This window comes from Lepidochelys olivacea (assembly GCF_965140295.1).
Source record: "Lepidochelys olivacea isolate rLepOli2 genome assembly, chromosome: 1".
Taxonomy (NCBI): domain Eukaryota; kingdom Metazoa; phylum Chordata; order Testudines; family Cheloniidae; genus Lepidochelys; species Lepidochelys olivacea.
In genome coordinates, this window is record NC_140411.1 from 13,119,085 (window position 1) to 13,140,534 (window position 21,450).

A 21,450-nucleotide genomic window follows, 5' to 3' on the forward strand; every position below is an offset into this window, starting at 1 on the left:
GTGACATGGCTGCACACCAACAGTACTCCATTACCCATTTTAAAGAAAAAAGTGAATTTGTGGATTGCTTTTGTGTTTAAAACTACTTAAAACTCATATAAGAGCTCTGCTGGCTGGGGCTTTTCACTGAAAACACAAGTCAAATCAGACAATAATTTAGCACGATTTGATCACAGAAATGTAAGACGACAACAGAATAACTTCACAAACAATTCCAATCCTCTCAGCAGTAATACACTCCCTCACAATGAAAGGATTAGAAATTGCAAAGCACTCTCAGCAGACACTAAAAGGCACAGTGTTAATGTTTGACTAATTCAGAAACTAACAAGGGATCAATAAGCAGGCTGAGGTAATGTGCGTTAACTCAGACCCAGATGCAGAGGTAGAAGTGATAACTGTAGCTTATAGTGTATCTGCTTGAAACTCACTTACCTAATAATAGACATTTACCGCAGTCTGTTTTCCAGAGCCAGCAATCTGCAGCTCATCACCCTCATTCAGTAACATTCAAAGCACAGGTTTCAGAGAAACAGCCGTGTTAGTCTGTCTTCGCAAAAAGAAAAGGAGTACTTGTGGCACCTTAGAGACTAACCAATTTATTTGAGCATGAGCTTTTGTGAGTTACAGCTCACTTCATCGGATGCCTACAGACAGCCCTGCAACCTGAAGCAAATACTCACCAACAACCACATACCACACAACAGAACCATTAACCCAGGAACCTATCCTTGCAACAAAGCCCGTTGCCAACTGTGCCCACATATCTATTCAGGGGACACCATCACAGGGCCTAATAACATCAGCCACACTATCAGAGGCTCGTTCACCTGCACATCCACCAATGTGATATATGCCATCATGTGCCAGCAATGCCCCTCTGCCATGTACATTGGTCAAACTGGACAGTCTCTACGTAAAAGAATAAATGGACACAAATCAGATGTCAAGAATTATAACATTCATAAACCAGTCAGAGAACACTTCAATCTCTCTGGTCACGCAATCACAGACATGAAGGTCGCTATCTTACAACAAAAAAACTTCAAATCCAGACTCCAGCGAGAAACTGCTGAATTGGAATTCATTTGCAAATTGGATACTATTAATTTAGGCTTAAATAGAGACTGGGAGTGGCTAAGTCATTATGCAAGGTAGCCTATTTCCCCTTGTTTTTTCCTACCCATCCCCCCCCCCCCCCCCGACATTCTGGTTAAACTTGGATTTAAACTTGGAGAGTGGTCAGTTTGGATGAGCTATTGCCAGCAGGAGAGTGAGTTTGTGTGTGTTTCCAGGGCGGGGTGAGAAAGCCTGGATTTGTGCTGGAAATGGCCCACCTTGATTACCATGCACATTGTAGGGAGAGTGGTCACTTTGGATAAGCTATTACCAGCAGGAGAGTGAGTTTGTGTATGTGGTTTTTGGAGGGGGGTGAGAGAACCTGGATTTGTGCAGGAAATGGCCCACCTTGATTATCATACACATTGTGAAGAGAGTGGTCACTTTGGATGGGCTATTACCAGCAGGAGAGTGAGTTTGTTTGGGGGGGGGGGGCGGAGGGTGAGAAAACCTGGATGTGCTGGAAATGGCCCAACTTGATGATCACTTTAGATAAGCTATTACCAGCAGGACAGTGGGGCGGGAGGAGGTATTGTTTCATGGTCTCTGTGTGTGTATAATGTCTTCTGCAGTTTCCACGGTATGCATCCGATGAAGTGAGCTGTAGCTCACGAAAGCTCATGCTCAAATAAATTGGTTAGTCTCTAAGGTGCCACAAGTACTCCTTTTCTTTTTGCAAATACAGACTAACACGGCTGTTACTCTGAAACCTGTCTTAACACAACCTCACTTTCTTTTAATACTCCGTTGTAGAGATGTGAAAATGCTACTTTACCCAAACATACTGTGCATCAACATGTATTTTCACAAAGAGATGGAGAACATTTATTTTTCAGCTTCTACTATAGCATTTTCTATAGCACCTATTATCATAGTATCTAAGCACCTCACAAGTAAGTTAGATCTGTATAGCCAAGTCCCTCGCAGACTGTACAGGTTTCTGCTCTTCTACCTTCTGTGGCAGAACAGGTTTCATTTGGGATAGACGTTTTTTAGTTTCTTTGGGTAAGCTTTAAATAACTCAAATGAAAACTGCAGACTCCCTTGTCTTCCCTAGGATTTACCTGGTTTTAGCGTACCCATTTAAAGTGTCTATCATGCCAGCACCTCAGGGCACATTGGAAATAACACAAACATGAAATAGAACAAAATCAAAAACAGACAATAACACTTTCACAGTAATTAGGTCAATTGCTTTTTGGGGGCAACTGCATCAAATTACCCGCCTGAGTGACAGTTTGGATTTTCATGGCAGTACTCAGCTGCAATATTCTGCTCTCCTTTTAGGTCGTCTTTTCCACTGACATGGGAGTAAGAGGTCTTTATTTTTCAGAAGAGTGCGATATTAAGATCAGTCAGCGTGAGATGAATTTTGCCTCGTATACCAGCTTGTGCCCACTGTTAAGAGCTGATGTAAAGAGCTGCACAATGGAAGCAATTTGTAATGTAAAACAAATGTGTAGTGTATTGGTCCTATAAAGCCCAGAAACTATGCTAGACATTCTTGAGCACCCTCTACTGCACCTTGAAGTCTTTAAACCATAATTTGAGGGCTTCAATAGCTCAGACATAGGTGAGAGGTTTATTGCAGGAGTGGGTGGGTGAGATTCTGTGGCCTGCATTGTGCAGGAGGTCAGACTAGATGATCATAATGGTCCCTTCTGACCTTAATATCTATGAATCTATGAATCTATGTAGAGTTAGAAAGTCAGCCAAACCAAAGGCTGATGTTCCCAGCCATGTGCTCCTTTCCAATGCCAAAATGAAAGTCCCAGATGAAATTCAGCTTTGCCATGTCACTTAAGAATGTGAGCAGCTCCCCAAAATAGAGACTGCAGAACAGGGAGGTGCAGGTACTATATGGGAGTAGAGGAGGGGGAGGAGCAAATTAAAAAGCAGAAATATCCCACAAAAATAAGAATTATGTTTAAATAAAGAACAAAGCTGGGGCAAGGAGAAGTGAGGAGTCCTCTGTTTATCCACAGAGCAGACACAGTACAGACAGCAGCACTGCCCTGCCCTCACGCCTAGCCCCGGAGCTGGAGGGTAACTTTAAGGGGTGAAAGTAACTCATTATTCATAAACCATTCAACCCTTGCCTCTCTGCTGAGTCTGCCAACAAGGGGATTAAGTACAGCTGTTACACCATAGGCACTAGAAAGGCCAAGTTCATTTTCTCTAGGACAAACAGCCACCAATTCAGCAGCTTTGCCACGACAAGCTTGGTCTGGCCTTGAATTAGAGACCTAGAGTTGAAGAGCTCCATACCATTCCTAGCCCCCTAGCCCAGCCTGTCATGCTCTCTAGTGTTGTAATGATTTCTGCTGTAATTCACCCATCTTTTCCCTTTATGATGGAACCTGCTGGGGGACTGGAGTGAGCAGAGACTGGAGCTAAAGTGCAGGATAGAGGAAAACAGAGAAAACAAGAGCCAGCCAGAGGAGACTGTGGGAGAAGGGCATCCTTCCCACATTTTGGGCAGGTACCATGTCACCCCGTATGTTTGTACAGGACCTGTCACATTGGTCCCCTGTTCTCACTGGGGTCTCTGAGTGCTACCAGAACAACAAATAAAGCATCTCAATCTCCCCTTTTACTGACACACAAAACAAGGCACTGAGGTGAAGTGACTTTCCCAATGGTCACACAGGAACTGTGGCCTAGTCAAAAACCAAATGCTTGTTGCCTGATTCAGTCTTGTCCTTTAACCACTAGGCCATGCTGCATCCATGGGAAAGTAGGCCAAAAGTGATATTTTTGGAGCCCAGTTATTGAAGGAAGGGATATGGAGTAGCATGGTCACTGTGTAGGGTGAATGTAGTGCCATTGTTGTAGTTACTTCAGGAATCATTGCAGTAAATCCAGCGGCACTCTGCTGACCCACAGAACTGCTCCTGTCAAAGAGGTGAAGTATCCAGTTGTCAAAGAGCAATGCTCTCCTATTATTTATGATTGAGTACAACTACAGTACCTGAGACCGCTGTTAGGACCAGAGCCCCTTTGTGCGAAGCACTGTACAAATAAGCATACAGGAAGACATGGCCCCTGCCCTGATGACATTATTTGAGTTTGGTTGCATATTAATGTAATGTAACAATAGGGAAAGTGAAAATCTGATGGTTCTACGAAAGCGGCAAAGAGCCATAGCACCTTATAGACTAACAGACGTACTGGAGTATAAGCTTTTCTTCAGATGCATGTAGTGGAAATTTCCAGAGGAAGGCATAAATAAATAAATATATGTATGCCTGCCTCTGGAAATTTCCACTACATGCATCTGAAGAAGTGGGTATTCACCCACGAAAGCTTATGCTCCAATATGTCTGTTAGTTTATAAGGTGCCACAGCACTCTTTGCAGCTTTCACAGATCCAGACTAACACGGCTACCCCTCTGATACTTGATGGTTCTACATCACTGGAAAGTTTGTTTTTTCCTTCTTCATTATAACTGGCCAGTTCCTTGTAGCTGTCACAGTAGAATTGGATCTCGAGAAGGATTCCAGGGACCAAAGTTTCCAGAGATTTTTACCAAGAAAACCAAATGCCTCTCTGTATCATATGTGACTGCTTCATGTATTTTTTAGGGGTGTTGGATGGAATTTAACCACAATTAGATTAGATTTACAGGTGACCCAAAAAACAGCAAAATGCAACAGCACCCTATTCTTCCATGTAACTAAAGGGAATCTCTATTTTAAGCTGCCCAAAGGATTGCAGAATTTACTTTGGATTGTTTTCATACACCACCCCTTTAATGAACTGGAGAGACCAAGTTTAAAGCTAGAAAGTGGAAATACTAACTTAATTCCAACCTGATTAGAATAGTTTTTTGCTAAGTTTCTATGCAAAGGCATGTTTTACTCCATTTGCTTAACTGGTCTGCAACAATTACAGACAGACAAAGAATGTTATTAACATTCAGCTCTGTGTATCTCTAATCACTCAGCAAGATTACTTACGCTTTTTTGATGAATTCTGCAAAAGCTTGTGTATGGTGCCAAAAATTTTGTGGAAACATTTTCATGAGGGCAAGAAACAAGTATGCTTTTCTAAAGGAGGGGACGGAAAAAGATTACAATATTGTTAGAATTAATTGTATAGAACTATAACATTTACAGTCGTCTTACGTTCATGTACAGATGGAAAACAATCTTTACTATCCCTTTACCGCCTATCTACTCATTTTACTGACTCAAAAACGTGCTTGTTCCCATTAGTATTGCAGAGGCAAGTCAGTTATAGGAGAACACGCCTGATGTGATCAATTTACCTCATCACTGCCTACTGCAGGGTTTCTTGCACCGTCCTCTGAAACAGCCACTACTGGCTACTGTTGGAGACAAAATATGGGGCTAGATGGACCACTGGCCTGAGCCAGTCTGACAACCACTATGACTTTTTGTTCTGCTTTATGCACCAGAAACATCAGCTGACTTCCAGTTGGAGGATTTTTGTCATCAATGACATAAAAAGCAGAAAAAGCACATCTGGATTTTCAGATTCCTGACTTAATCTGTGGAACTGGCAGACAAAAATATTTCTTGATTAGTAAAACCTAGTACATTTAAAATCTTGATCATGAAAGGTGTTGAGTATCCTCAACTAGCACCTCTCAATATTGGACATTGGATCTGGATCAGTGAAATAAGAGAAAGCCTCCAGATTTTGTTTTTACGCAGTTATGTATCTAACCAATCCATATTTACAGTAAAATTGCAGATAAAGCCATGTAGGTGGCTTTGCAAAGCAATTGCTGACATATGAAGATACAAAAGGCTCTGATTTAAGGACAGTCATGATTTGTGCATAAAGTGCAAGTGACTTCAGTCTATAGGAAAACCTGATGAATGACTCTTACTAAAGCTTGAAGTTGCATTTTCATCAAACGGTTTTCTTTCCATGCATGCTTCAAATACAGATTAATCTGACTGGAGGATAGCAGCAAGCACAGCCAGGGATCAAGATCCATCAAGCCACAGAAGATATAGAATCCACAACCTGGTCACACACCACCAAACTTCAGTATATTTAGAGAGCATTCCTCATAGTAGTAGCTAAGTGCCAGTACACCTCAGTGGACAAAGTACTTGGCCTTTCACTTTTAAGATCATATTTTAAGATTAAAGATTTTAAATGAAAAAAGTTTGATGGCCTCTTTTCATGTCTAGAAGATATTGGTCCAAAACCCACCACGTGCAACTAAATTCAAGTGGTGCAGTTACTATGTCTAATCAGGAAAAATTGTTAAGCACTTTCTATGCGAAGGTTCAGATCATAAGGCAGTACATGGAACAGCACACTGTGTGGCTGGCATCACAGTAGTGAATGACTGTAGCATTTTAATTTTGAGTAGTAGCTACTTGCTGACCCTTCAAACATACAAATACACTGAAATAAGAGTACCTTGGTTATTTCATTTACAACAAATCCTTCAGAGGCTGAGATCTCTGGAATCCCATCTGAGCCTACTCCCTGGCATGTCAGGCTGCCATACAAAGTAGGTTTCCCTGCAGTACAAAGACATATTAAAGATCAGAGAAAATGATGATTTAGCATTTTACACACTTCACATGTAACTATAATCCTGTATTTATTTTTGGCCTTCAGCAATTTCAGTGATACACAGGCAGCCTATTCAGATCCAAAATCTAATCTTCCTTTATGAGGTTTTTTTTTTTTAATTAAACATTCAATCACTAAGTGAGATTCAATGGGACAAAGGCACTGAATATATCTGGGAGAAAATTCATGAACATGATTGATATGCCCTGTGTATCAGGCAGAGAGGAAGGTTTAGAATTCACGGATCATAACAGGCGAACAAGGAGAGTAAGAATGGGAGCTTTTGCTTAACCCAAATGGTCTGACAGGTTAGTAAAGAATAAATTTGACCAGACAAGCTTAAATGCTTTTTTGAATCACAAAGTTAGTAGATTAAAAGAATGCAGTAGATATATTTTAATTTAACCAAAGCAGTTGATAGTATGTCAGGAACACTTACTTGAAAAATTAATTCACTTTAGCTTAGATAGGAACGATGTCATATGGCCTGAAGTTTGCAGATGACATTAAACTAGGAGGAGCTGGACACAAGAGTAAACACTGACCTAACAAAAAGGGCCTGGACACAGGCAAAAAATAAAACAGGATTCTGCTTGGAAAACTCCACAAAACAGATAATGTTCAGAGATGCAAGAGTGAAGCCAGACAGCAAATAAGACAAGTGTGGCAACAAGGAGAAGGTTATGAGTTCAGGCTGCATACAAAGCAGCATCACATCATATCACAAAAGGCAATAGCTGTTCTCTATAAAGACACAATGTGACCAAACCTGGAACACCATGATCAGTTCTGGGTATGTTCCAACTAAGGTATTGACAAATTGGAGGGTGCTATGGAAGAGCAATATGAACATGGGGTGGGAGGGAGAAACATTCTTAAGGGTCCCATTCTAAAGTAAGTTCTTATATTACCCACCTCTCACCGTCATAGCTGATCACTCTCCAGACTGCATGAAGTGATGTAACTAACACTTATTACATGTAATTCATTCTCTCTCACTTCCTTTCACCAGGAAAAGAAGCATGTGCAGTACAGGGCTGTGGTTTGTTAGGATTTTTTACTTATAAATCATACATGCTGCTGTGTGTTTATGTTAGAAATGGCAGATCAAAGCAGCATACACGACATTTGAAATAGAAGGTGGGCAGGTTTGTAATAGTCCTTAGTTTCTGGGGGAGTTTATTCCACAATCTGAGACCAACCCCTGGGAAAGCACAGTCCCGTACATAGATGAGCTTCACTCTTATGGTAGAAAGTTCCATTGTGTCAGAAAAGCAGAGTTGTTGACTACTCTCTTCATCCCTGAACTTTAGGCTTTTAGATATCCAAGGCCTAGACCTTGAAGATACGGACCAAGATCTTGTACTTGATCCCATATTCTATAGACAGAAAATGCAAAGAATGGAGGACAGATGCAGTGGGCTTGCAGTTGCCCGTGTTGATGAGGAAGTGTCCTGAAGCCTTCTGTACTACCTGACGTTTTTTAAGAGTTGATGGTTTCGTGTCCAGGTATATTGCACTACTGTAGACCAGATGAGAGATGACAAAGGCATGTATAATGGAGGTCAAGTTATTTCCACTAGACAGCATTACTTGCGGATGCCGCTATGTGAGGTAAGCAATGAAGAGAAATCCAGGTACACACCTAAACTACAGGCTCAACTGACCAATTGTAAATTTGTACCTTGAATGAACCAAAAGGACTACACTATGGGTGCAAACTCTGATGTAACAGCGGTTTTCCCTCTCTAAGATTTATTCTTAAGAGCTCAGCAGAAACATGCTGTGGTTCACCCCAGCTCCAACTCCCTTGAAGGAGAGCAGGAGGGCTTCATGTGTGCATCCAGACACCCAGCTCTGAGTTTCTTGGGTCAGGACAGGACTCCAGGTGTTTATACAGTCTTCCTTTGGGGCCACTCTCCCGGAACACAGAACAAAGGGCAGGGCAAGAGGTGAAATCTGGCTGCAGAGAGCTTGGTGGGGGTGTCATTCCAGGCTGGAGATCTCACCACCCACACATTCCCATTTTCCAGGTCAGGTAAAGTGCTTCACGGGGAGAAGACACACCCCTACATGGCCCCCCCAGCTCCATGTATGATGCATCATGTTACGTGCAACACCCAGCTCAGAGCCAGGAAGTCTCTTCCAGTGGCAGGAGAGGGATGCTGAAGCCGGGGAGTCGCCACTCACCTGGGCTCCTGCAGCTCAGCCAGGCTTCACCTTCGTTCCTCCTGCAGAGAGGCACAAAGGGCCTGTTAGCTGCGGACAGGACCAGCAGCACCGGGGAGGGGACAGGGCAGCCAGGAAGCACAGAGGGAGGATAAGGAGAGGGGGGCGGCTGTAGGGCGGCGGAACGGGGGGCCGCCCCCAGGACAGAAGGGCTCCGGCGTAGGAAGTGTCGCTGCCGGGGGTGAGGGGGGGTCTCGGGGGCGGGGGAGAGTTGGGGGTCGCCGCCCAGGAGCGGGAGGGGGGTCGCTCCCCGGGGGGGGTCTCTGGGGAGGGTACCGCGGGAGTCATTCCGGGGGGGGGGAGGGGCCGGCTCCCACCTCAGCACCTGGTTCCAGTCACTCTGGATCCGCACCGTCGCCGCCATCTTCCCTCGGCACCGGAAACGCCGCCTCCTGACCCGGAAGCGCTGGGGGAGGCTCACCCAATAGGAACGCGCCTCCCCCCCTTCCCCCGCTACCGAATCCTTAAAGGGGCCGCGAGGCGGCGGCAGCGGCGCCTGGTCCCGAGGCTGCTGCCGGGCTCAGGTCAGAGGCGGCTGCTCGCACCCACCCCCCCCCCCCGCCCGCGCGTGTCCGTGACCCGGCCCGGGGGCTGCTGTGGGGGCGCCGCTCTGGGCTGGCACAGGGGGCTCGGGCCTGTGCTGGGCGGGGCCGCCCCCGGGGGAGGGGAGCGGTGCCGGGGGGAGCCCTCAGGGCTGGCCGCGGGGGGCTGTGCTGGGGGCCCCTGGGGGCCGGGCCCGCCCCGGGGGTGTGGGGGGGAGCTGTCCTGAGGCCCCCTTGGTGGGGAGGGGGGGAGCTGTCCTGAGGCCCCCTTGGTGGTGCGGGGGGGAGTTTTAAGCCGGGCTCTCCTGGTTCCGTTTCCACCTCGGCCAGCTGGGCTCTGGCTCCCCAAATCTCCCTCCCCTGGGATTTCAATCGGGCAGCAAATGAATCCTCCCTTTCGGCCCTAAGCTGCTGTGAGATGCCACCGTGCGCTGTTAACCAGTGGCCACGTCTCACCCCAGCCGTGGCCATGTGCGCGCCTGGGGTTCGGTGAGCCTGACTTCAGGACCGGGCAAACTGGTCGAAACTATAGTAAAGAACTAAACTGTCAGACACGCAGGGGAGCATAAGTTGTTGGGGAAGAGTCAACATGGTTTTTGTAAAGGGAAATCATGCCTCACCAATCTACTCGAATTCTTTGAGAGGGCCAACAAGCCTGTGGACAAGGGGGATCCAGTGGACATAGTGTACTTAGATTTTCAGAAAGCCTGTGCCAATGTTTCTCACCAAGGCTCTTAAGCAAAATAAGCTGTCATGGGATAAGAGGGAAGGTGCTCTTGTGTGTATAAAAAGATCTTCTACACTTTCCACAGTATGCATCCGATGAAGTGAGCTGTAGCTCACGAAAGCTTATGCTCAAATAAATTGGTTAGTCTCTAAGGTGCCACAAGTCCTCCTTTTCTTTTTGTGAATACAGACTAACACGGCTGCTACTCTGAAACCTGGTTAAAAGATCGGAAACATAACCTCAGAGTGTAGACCAGCCCAAAGGGTAGGAATAAAGGGTCAGAATGGAGAGAGGTAAATAGTGGTGTCCCCCTGCAGGTCTGTACTGGTCCAGTCCTATTCAACATATTCATAAATGATCTGGGAAAAGGGGTAAACAGTGAAGGGGCAACATTTGCAGATGATACAAAACTACTCAAGATAGTTAGTTCCAGGCAGACTGCGAAGAGCTACAAAAGGATCTCTCAAAACTGGGTGACTGGGCAACAAAAATGGCAGATGAAATTCAAGTGTTGATAAATACAAAGTAATGCACACTGGAAAACATCATCCCAACTATACATATAAAATGATGGGGTCTAAATTATCTTTTACGGTTCAGGAAAGAGGTCTTGGAGTCATTGTGAATAGTTTTCTGAAAACATCCACTCAGTGTGCAGTGGCAGTCAAAAAAGCGAACAGAATGTTGGGAATCATTAAGAAAGGGATAGATAAGGCAAAATATCATACTGCCTCTATATAAATCCATGGTACGCCCACATCTTGAATACTGCGTGCAGATGTGGTTGCCCCATGTCAAAAAGGATATATTGGAATTGAAAAAGGTTCAGAAAAGGTCAACAAAAATAATTAGGGGTATGGAATGGCTTCCGTATGAGGAGAGAGTAATAAGACTGGGACTTTTCAGCTTGAAAAAGAGATGACTAAGGGGGGGCATATTATTGAAGGTCTATAAAATCATAACTGGTGTGGAGAAAGTAAATAAGGAAGTGTTATTTACTACTTCTCAAAACACAAGAAGTAAGGGGTCACTAAATGAAATTAATAGCCACAGGTTTAAAACAAACAAAAGGAAGTATTTCTTCACACAATTCACAGTCAACCTGTGGAACTCTTTGCCGGAGGATGTTGTGAAGGCCAAGACTCTAAGAGGGTTCGAAAAAGAACTTGATAGTTCATGGAGGATAGGTCCATCAATGGATGCATCCGATGAAGTGAGCTGTAGCTCACGAAAGCTTATGCTCAAATAAATTTGTTAGTCTCTGAGGTGCCACAAGTCCTCCTTTTCTTTTTGCGGATACAGACTAACACGGCTGCTACTCTGAAACCTGTCATTAAATCTTTAATGTTTGTAAAATTCTTTGAGTTCCCTAGAAGATGCTATAGCAGGGCAAAATATTCACAAGGAGTATGGGAGGTCCCGCCAAGGTGGGGGTGGCAGTAGGTAATGCTGGGAACATGGATATGCAGAGTGAAGGCTGGGAGTACAGTATCTCCACTGGCTCTTCTCCCCTCCTTCCCTATCATTTCTTGTTTGTGATTCCCCAGCAGCACAAGCCCTGTGACTGAGTTTTTGTGACAGAGTTTTCTAATGACATTTTCCTCCCCCCTCTGCTACTCTCCTCTGATCCGTTACTCCTTAGATCCAACAAGATGTCTGGTCCCAGCCCTCAAGGTCACAACTGGAGCCAGAAGTCCGAAGACGAGGAGGATCCCTTGGATCAAATGATCTTGCGCACTGGCTGTGCCACTTTCCATTATGCAGTGCAGGAGTGCATGGCTGAACACCAGGACTGGAGGAAGTGTCAGCAGCAGGTACAGGCCTTCAAGGACTGCATGAAGGAACATCAGAAGCAACGAACAGAGGAACTGCAGAAGAGGCAAAGGTTAGCCGAGGCCAAGAGCTGACAGAAAAGACTCAAGCTTGAAGCTCAAGGGATCCAAGAGTCCAACTCAGCCAGAGCATGGAGAATTTAACTCCTGAGAAATATCCTGCTGAATCAGAGGGATAAAACCTTTTCTCTCTTGGGACCTGGCACATGCATTAAGGGGACTGATCACAGTAATCAGGATGGGGGTGGCTTTGCTGATTATGTGTCACTGAATATTTTTTTACAGTGGAAATATCAGGTAAAAATTTATTTTAAATTTTCAGGTGAAAAAATAAATGGATTTATTGTTCCTACTTTGGGCAATCCTATCATTCCTGTTCTGTCTCATGTTGTTCTATAGCGCCCATCGCTGTAATACAGGAGCTGAGGATGATTTAACATTGTACCCAGGGCAGCCACTGGTACATTCTCCGTTCAATGCACTCACGCTATGTAAGAAATAAAAAAGGATTATTTGGGTGGCACTGCTTGTATAGGTTTAGTTCAACTAACCCCATGTTGACAGGCTGGGTAATTGCTGGGACATCAAATTTATACCAAATCTTTCAGGCTGACCGGTCCAAAGCATTTCACAAACTGTATACCTACAGAAAGAAAAGGAGGACTTGTGGCACCTTAGAGACTAATAAATTTATTTGAGCATGTTAGTCTCTAAGGTGCCACAAGTCCTCCTTTTCTTTTTGCGGATACAGACTAACACGGCTGCTACTCTGAAACCTGTATACCTACAGGACTCCCTTCACCCAGTCACCTCTAGGGTGGAGGATCAGCAAACGGACACACCTGGTGCTGCACACCCTTGCTAAGGCGGAATTTTGCCTAAGGCCTGGTCTATACTAAACAGTTAGGCTGACCCAGCTACGTTGCTCAGGAGTGCGAAAAATCCACACCCTTGAGCAATGTGGTAGAGCTGATCTAACCCCCAGTGTAGACAGTGTTGGTTGATGGAATGTTGGCTGATGGAAGAATTCTTCCATCCACCTCACTACTGCCTCTTGGTGAGGTGGATTGGGAGGGCAGGGGAGGGATAGCTCAGTGGGTTGAGCATTGGCCTGCTAAACCCAGAGTTGTTAGTTCAATCCTTGAGGGGGCCATTTAGGGATCTGGGGCAAAAATTGGGGATTGGTCCTGCTTTGAGCAGGGAGTTGGACTAGATGACCTCCTGAGGTCCCTTCCAAACCTGATATTCATATTCTATGATTAACTACAAGAAAGGGAGAACCCCTCCTGTCAGCACTGATAGCTGTGCTGCTATAGGGTTTAAAGTGTATACAAGCCCTGAGGCCATACACAATGTCCTGCACTTGAAGATCCAATGGTACTTTCTATATCATCTGTGCAGAGCGCACACAGCTTTGGTTTGTAAACTGTCATCTGAAAAAAGAAAAGGAGTACTTGTGGCACCTTAGAGACTAAAAAATTTATTTGAGCATAAGCTTTCGTGAGCTACAGCTCACTTCATCGGATGCATCCGATGAAGTGAGCTGTAGCTCACGAAACCTTATGCTCAAATAAATTGGTTACTCTCTAAGGTGCCACAAATACTCCTTTTCTTTTTGCAAATACAGACTAACATGGCTGCTACTCTGAAACCAGTCATCTGAAAGGCTCTGCATAAACAAAGTGAGTTCTATGCATTTTACTGAGGATGAAGGGTAGAATCAAATGCACTGAAGTTTGAATCTGCTATTCCAAGGAGTTTGTGTACTGTGTACTACAAACATTAATTACATTTGAAGAACATGATTCAGGTTGCAAAGTCAAGCACTCAAAACGTTAGGAGACACCAGAATTAAGGTTGTCTGTGAAATCTTAATTCAGCCCCCTTGTGCATTGAATAACAGGGTGGCCTGTGCCTTGAAGGGCCTGGGGCCTGCCAACTCTGTTTCCTATTTCAGACCCAGTTGAGAAGGGGTCAGGTATCTTCTATAAAGGGCTGAGAGGGGTGAGCGAAAGGGAAACTCAGCAACTCTAGAGCCTGCAGAATGGAAGCTGGAAGGGCCTGATGACAGCAGAGGGTCAGTGGGGAGCCGTGTGCATGCACTGGGGGGCAGGTGGGACAGAGACTAAGGCTTTAGAAAGCTCCTCTGGCTAGAAGGGGAGAGGATGGGGGGGCTGCTGGGATCAGGCACTAAACTCCTACAGCAGACTGGCCAGCCTTTGTGGACAGTGGGAAAGGAGGAAATTGAAGGGAGCAGCTGTCCCTAACCACACTCCTGCTGGAAGAGGCTGGCCAAGAGGGTTTAAATGCCTCACCCCTTTCCAGCCCAGTTGGGCTATAGGGGAGAGCTCTCCCGCTCCAGAGGAGGAATGGGGCTGGGGCATTGGGCACCTTCTCAGCCCCCTACACGAGGGGGAACTCAGGCTTCCTAATCCTCCTCTGGAGGCTCCATCCCTCACAAGGCCCAAACAGTCACGGCCAGTGAGAAGTGTGTGCACATCCGTGGTGGGAGCACTGAAAATAAATGTCCCCTAAGATGCCTTTGCTGACGGAGAAGGGACAAAGGCACTTGTTCAGAGCGGGGTCCCTGGCAGCCTCCTCCAGGCCAGTCTTCTAATGTCATTGTACAGGGGCACACTTAGTGCTCAGGGCAGTCTGGAGCGAGCCAGGCCCCTGACAGCGCTGCAGACCCATCTGCTCTCTCTGTCAGCAGGTGCAATAGGAACAGCAGCAGCAGCAGTCTCCCCACCGGTCCCGCAACGTTCCTGCGGTGAGCCTCAGTTCAGAGTGGCCAGGGGCCTCACTCGGGCAGAGTCTGAACCGCTGATCTGGCCCCCTTTGTACCTCGAGGTGCAAACCCTGAGGCTGCGGTGTCACTGGCTGACCTACTCTTGCACCAGCGCTGCCCTCTGCTGGCACTACTGTGCACTGACAGATTCAAAAGCTCCATGTCTGGGCCTGGTTTGTACTGACAATGGCGGTTGCTGTGGGGCAGGAATTGGCTTGGAGCCCTGTGGGCGGTGGGCAGTGACAGACCCTGGGAGAGGCCTGGCAGACCCAGCCACGCTGGAGCTGTTGGGGGAAGTATATGCTGCAGCAGGAAGAGCCCTTACAAGGCTGCAGCGTGCCCCCTCCCACAGCCCGAGGAGGGATTCAGCCAGGAGTGCCCCATGCATTCAGCACAGTCAGCAGGGGATGGAGGAACCATGGTGTCACTTACTTTATGTGCCCCGTTCTAGGTAACAACAGGGGAGGACTCCACGGTTGTTAAACTAAATGGCTCTTTGTTACAGCAACTATTTACCAAGCTATTCCAGCCACGCGCACACAGACTGACTTCCTACAGCCTCCTAGGGTGGCCGCTCATGCATCCCCAGACTACTGGACCTTGCAGTGCTCCTGGGAACGGTATGGGCCTGCAGGCATGGGCTGCCCCGCCCGGACCTGCATGACCCCACTCCTGCTGACGTGACCTGCGCTGCCCAGAGGACATCAATTTGAAAAGCAGTGAGGTCACGCCAGCGAGGGTGGAGTCTGGAGTGGCACACTCTTCAACATGGCATCCCCCATCCAATGCCAGACAAAATCACATCTATGACAGGGGGCACACCGTAGAAAAGCAGAACTGTCCCAGCTTAAAACTGGATGAATGGCCTGCCTAGTGCCTCCTCCAAACACCTCCATCCTGCAGCATGTGCTCTTCCTGCCACACTCCATGATGTCTGCTCCATCTTTCCAGTATTGCCAACTTCAAGAGATCACAAATCATGAGTCAGACCCCCCAAAATCATGAGATTGGCCCAAAAATCATGACTTTCTTTTTTGAAAAAAGATTAGATTGTGTTTTTTAGGTCCATCTCTTGATGTCTGAACTCTCCTTGCCAGTCCCCAGGGTGTGTGGATGTGACAATAGAGTTGCCCACTCTTCCACAGGTACTGTCTAAGGTGATTTCTGGCCCCTGCTGCAGGAGCTCTCACCCCCACATCTGCCCAGCGATTAATCCTGTCCCCCAATCCCCCACCAGTTCTCTCCCCACCCCACTCCCCTCAGTTCAGCCCCCCTACCCCATTGACCTCCACCAGCCTTAGTTCACCCTCCCATCACTCACCCCATCAGCCCCCACCCTACTCACTTCAGCCTCCCTGTAGCCCTCCCAGCCTCACTTCTGTTCCTCTTAAGGTTCTTCACCCTCCATTTCCCAGGCTGGCAGCTGAAGCCCTGGGGCAGATGACAGGATTTCTAAGTAAAATTAAGCCACACTTTTAGAATTCTCAAATGTCTGGGTTTTTTGTTTTTTTCCTTTTCTTTTCAGTTTATTCAACTGCTCATTTGAGGGTAGGCCCTCCCCCTTCTCTCTCAGATGAAGTTTCTCTTCCCTGCTGGCTTGTAGCCACACGGTCTCTTGCCCCAGGATAGTGAGTTTGTGTGTGTGGTTTTTGGGAGGGGGGTGAGGGGGTGAGAGAACCTGGATTTGTGCAGGAAATGGCCCAACTTTATTATCATGCACATTGTGTAAAGAGTTGTCACTTTGGATGGGCTATCACCAGCAGGAGAGTGAATTTGTGGGGGGGTGGAGGGTGAGAAAACCTGGATTTGTGCTGGAAATGGCCCACCTGATGATCACTTTAGATAAGCTATTACCAGCAGGACAGTGGGGTGGGAGGAGGTATTTTTTCATATTCTCTGTGTATAAATAAAGTCTGCTGCAGTTTCCACGGCATGCATCCGATGAAGTGAGCTGTAGCTCACGAAAGCTCATGCTCAAATAAATTGGTTAGTCTCTAAGGTGCCACAAGTACTCCTTTTCTTTTTGCGAATACAGACTAACACGGCTGTTACTCTGAAAAACTGGTTAGCTGGAGAGCCTTCTTTCTAATACGCAAATGAATTTTCATTGTCTTTCAAGTTTCAGAGTGCTACTTTGGAATTACCTGCCTGGTGGAGAAACCACATTCCTTTGTTTAGGGTGGGGTAATTCCTGTCTGACTGGAAACACATTTGTGCCAGGGCTGGAAAAAAATTTAAAAATCCTGACATTTGAGAGTTGAATCGCAAGATCATGAGCGAGGCTTCATTTTCCTCACAAATCGTGTCTTTCGTGATCTATTTGAGAGTTGGCATGTCTGTCTTTCCTTTAAATAAACCAGAGGTTTGGGCCAGAGGCCACTAGCACACAGAGCCTGTGCAGGAACAGGGCCTTTTCCACCAGCCCACTGCAGGCTCATAAATATGCTGGTCTTCGAACCCAGGTCCCCTTGCCTCGTTGTGTTCCTGCTAGGTGTATTGCTGCCTTCTTTCTGCTGGGTGGCTTCCTGGTGGTCTTCTGTATTGATGATACACCCCATAGCTTCTGACTCCCCTGCATCCAGCCGACTAATCAGCATACAGGGCCCCAGTTACAAAGGTGTGAAAAAGCAGGCTAATGAGGACAGAAGGTAGAAAGTTGGGGCCCAGATATAAACAATTATTCCATTCCCCTGCCCCATCTTTGTATAGCTCCCCCTGGTGGGGCACAGCATGGTAGCTATATGGGTGCTCTGTATAAAGCACTACTTCTTGGCCCACCTTCATTCATCCCTGAGTGCGTCACCTCCATGCTAAATCTACTGCTACGCGCCTGAACTGATTAAACCAGGGCTTGGATTTTAAAACTGAGGGGACTGACTCTCTTTATAAAGTAAGTGCTGGAGAATGGGGGTCATTTGCAATGAGACAAGATGTTTCCAGCACCAGGTTGGCTCCAACACAGCAGAATGGTGGGGCCCAGTTATAGACTGGTGAAAAACCAGGGTATAATCAGGAATGATGCACGATAGTCTAGCCCCAACACACACAACAGGTTATGGCACAGTTCTAAACCGTTCTGGGTGAAATCTTTGCCCTGCTAAGCCAATATGGGTTTTGCTGTTACTTTCAATGGAGCCAGAATTTCACCCTATTACTCCACTAACCCCTAAAATGCTATTGTGTGGATCCACAGGTAGGGCTTAGACTTGAAAGACATGGATGCAGGGAAGCAAACAGCACCTCTTTCCCAACCCCTCCTCACAAGAGCCATCCCTGAGAGGGTCAACTCTATCCTCTCTACTTAATCTACATCTAACATAGTGTTCGGATCCTTTCCCCCATGAAAGCAGAACTCAGATTTTAGAACTGGGACATTGGCTTTTCTCCTAATAGAACTAAAAGTGGGGTAATTAAGCAGCAGGTGGGATGGTTCCAACTCAGAGTCAGCTCAAACTCAAAAGCAAATGCTCACCTGGTAGAATATGGGGACTCAAGTCACGGAGCTGGAAAAACCAAGATAATGAGGAATAAAAAAGGACAGTCAGTGCCACTGTCAGTTCAATCCCAAACGTGTGTCAAATCACACAAGCCAAATGCTCTGCTGTTGGACCAATGCCCTCTGTATTCCTCAGGCCCAAACTAGGAACAAATCCAGCATCTGGAACTTAACAGAAATGCATTTTCCAGGCGGTGCTATCTACCTCCCTTTACTGATGTGGTTGGGGGGGAGGGAGGGAGAGAATTGGTTAAACAGAACAACAGATGAATGGAGTCTCTTGTTCTTCATCCCCTCTGCGAATACATGCATACTGGAGATACAGGGTTTCTCATAGGCCAAGGAAGAAAACATCTGTGGGAGCCCCCTGTTAAGGTACTGGCAGCTTGTCACAGCTCCTCAGTATTCCTGGGTGAGTGCAGAGCTGTGAGACTCCAACCTCCTGTCATAGCTTTTGTGTAATGCAGGCGTCAGGGCTTTTTGGACACAACTAGCTCGTTGGCTGCTGTCTTACTTTAGTAAGTGAGGGCAGCAAGAGAGCGATCTGCCTGGTGCGAGGCCCGGGCAAATGCACAAAAACAAATCCCCCACTTTTCTAGTGGGTTTTAAGTCCAGATGTTCCAAAACAGGTGCCTAAATAAGGACTGAGGAACCTATATACCACGGCCTGATTTTTCAGAGGGTACGTCTCCACCACAGCTGGAAGCAGGTTGGAGCTAGCGAGCTAAAAATAGCAGCATGCATGCTGCGGCTCCAGCAACGGCTGGGGTAGCCGCCTGAGTCCAGGGCCTCCGGACCCCCGGGGTCTGAGCTCAGGTGGCTACCCTGCGCCTCCGTCTGTGCTGCCCGGCCGCACTGCTATTTTTAGCCTGCTTGCTTGGGCAGCGGCAGCGGGAGCCCACCTAGCCAGGCTGGGACACCGCTGCAGTGTGGACACTCTAACCCGCCCAGCGCCCCAGCCGCTTCCGCGGCAGTTAATTGGCGCTACTGGCTGCTCAGCCCGTTTTAAAATCTGGCCACATATCAAGGGGTCTAAATAAGAGCACAGGAGCTGGACTCCAGGCATCTGATTTTGAAAATCTCAGCCTAAAAACCTGCAGATAAATCAGAAAAACAACTTGGATTTAACAAGAGCTTAACAGAACAGCACAGCAAGGGACAATGTTCTGAACTATTCCACCAGACTCACTCCCTCGTCCCCCAAACTCCTCAGCAGGCTGTCAGGAGACAACACATGCAGCCAACGAAACAGCAAGAAGCATTCTATCCGAATCAACTCTCATCGGCCGACTGTGCACTGAGGAGATTGGGAAAGCTACTTTTTCCACAGTCAACCTTTCTGTCGCTACTACACCCCATTTACAATTCAAGTCAAAAGGACAACCAGCAGGGACCTTAAAACCGGTCTTGGCAACAACTGCCATGTGAGAAAGCCCAGTTATATTTCTTATTGCTGGTTAAGAGGAGTATCAGTATTTACCTCCAAGATCAACAGAGACCTGATTCTCCTCTCTTTTAATCAGTGTAAATATGGAGTAACTCCACTGAGTAAGAGATTTACATTCTGCTAACCACTGAAACAGGAAGTCAGTGGGCCAAATTCTTTTGTCACATACCTAGTCTGTAAGACATGTGCAGCCCCTGTGTAAAATGTTATGTGGTAAACCCAGGACAAACAGCTACAAAAAAGGGAGGGGTAGTAATTAGTCCCAGGAGATTAAAAGGCCCCTCCCCCTCCACTGAGGATATAACAAGGGGGAAATAAGGTTCAGCTGGAAAAGGGGTTGCTAGGGAGCTAATTAGGTTCAGTTGGCTCCAACCCCTGGAGACCTTTTTAAACCCTCCCTGGCTGGAAGGAGAGGGGGAGGAGAGAAGCTGCCAGTAAGCTAAGGGCAGCAAGACACCGAACCCTTCAAGGAAGGGAGGCTACACTCCCCTGCCCCAGAGGGAAGGGAAAGAAAACAAACACAAGGGACTAATCAGGGAAAGGAATAACTGGACCCTGTGCTACCTGTAAGGATTTGTCTTGCCTAAGCCAGTGACTCCAAGGCAAAAAGGACTGAGTCCGCTGAGGAGAACAAGGTACTTTGCCACAGTTACCAATCAGAATTCTCCACTCTCACCCCTAGTTTTACACCGACTTTGCACAAGTGAAAGTGACTACAAAGCTCCAAGGCAGTGGAGAACCAGGTCCCAGCTATGTATTGTTATGTAGGTTCTGAATGTTTTTGGAAACTACAAAAAAAAAAAAAAAATCATATATGCCTGTTGTCAAGGGCAGATCCAGAGGAAAATTATTCTTCACCAGAGATGAAGAATAAGAGTCAGATACAAGCCCAGGCGAGTAATTTTCCTGTGTAATCTGATTGGTTGACAGTGGTCCAACAGTCACTGTTATTGGCCTTTGACGAGGTCATTTTCTGTTGCTGACTCATCTCGTGATTATTCAGCCACTTGTGAATCAGGATCTCTCGTTTGTGATTAGTACTTTCCACCCCTCACAGGGATGTGGAGGCTCCATCCAGGTTGGCAAAATGCTTTGAAAACCTCCCATGAAAGGGGCTATACAAGTGCAAGGAATTATTATAGCCTTCGCTGTAGGAAATTAACTAGACAACTGCGTTAAAACCAGTAGCATTTGGGGGTATATTCTGGATCAAATGTTACCTATAGTGTTTCTGGAACAGGATTAAATTGAGCATCACATCTGAAGTTTGGACGGGATTTTTCCCTGCCGCCTGACAGTGACATTCACCTTTATCTGGCTCATTGAGAATAAACAGACACCTCCTCCACAGTGAGGGCAGCTGGTAACAACCGAGGTCCATCACTGCCTCCCATCTTAGCTCTGTCTATCTTCCCTCGATCTGGGCCCGACTCAGCTCCCGCAGCAGTGTATGGAAAGAATCCTATTTTCTCCAGCAAGAACTAGAGCAGGACCTTTGGGCACAAGCCTGCAATTCTAGACCGTGGTGGGAATTTTGACTGAGAAAAGACTGCAGATTGGGCCCTCTATTTCTAAACCAATGTGTAGAAAAGGCACCCAAGGCAGAACAAACAGGAATGAGGGTGAAGGAATCAGACATGCGATCCAGCCTTTTCATCACCACACGGCTGCAAATCTCTCTACAAAAAAGCACCAGTTGGTCAGATA

At 46.6% G+C, this 21,450-nt stretch overlaps 2 protein-coding genes across 2 annotated transcripts in view; one reads left to right on the forward strand and one right to left on the reverse strand.

The window, feature by feature from the left end:
• The window catches only part of PAAF1 (proteasomal ATPase associated factor 1), a 27,090-nt gene extending 17,807 nt beyond the window's left edge, over positions 1-9,283 (reverse strand). The window contains exons 1-4 of the mRNA XM_084647920.1: positions 9,229-9,283; positions 8,873-8,913; positions 6,524-6,627; positions 5,080-5,169 (exon numbers count right to left, since the gene is read on the reverse strand). Of these exons, the coding sequence (XP_084504046.1) occupies positions 5,080-5,169; positions 6,524-6,627; positions 8,873-8,913; positions 9,229-9,275 (282 nt within the window). The 5' untranslated portion in view covers positions 9,276-9,283. The remainder of the gene's footprint in view (positions 1-5,079; positions 5,170-6,523; positions 6,628-8,872; positions 8,914-9,228) is intronic.
• Positions 9,284-9,327: 44 nt separating this feature from the next.
• Positions 9,328-12,359, forward strand: COA4 (cytochrome c oxidase assembly factor 4 homolog). Its single transcript, XM_084613719.1, has 2 exons — positions 9,328-9,435; positions 11,823-12,359. Exon 2 carries the CDS (start codon positions 11,833-11,835, stop codon positions 12,085-12,087), a length of 255 nt encoding a protein of 84 aa, XP_084469845.1. The 5' UTR covers positions 9,328-9,435; positions 11,823-11,832; the 3' UTR covers positions 12,088-12,359.
• Positions 12,360-21,450: the final 9,091 nt, after the last annotated feature.

Excerpts from the sequence above, each read along its gene's own strand:
- COA4 (XM_084613719.1), top strand. The coding sequence starts at position 11,833 with ATGTCTGGTCCCAGCCCTCAAGGTCACAACTGGAGCCAGAAGTCCGAA.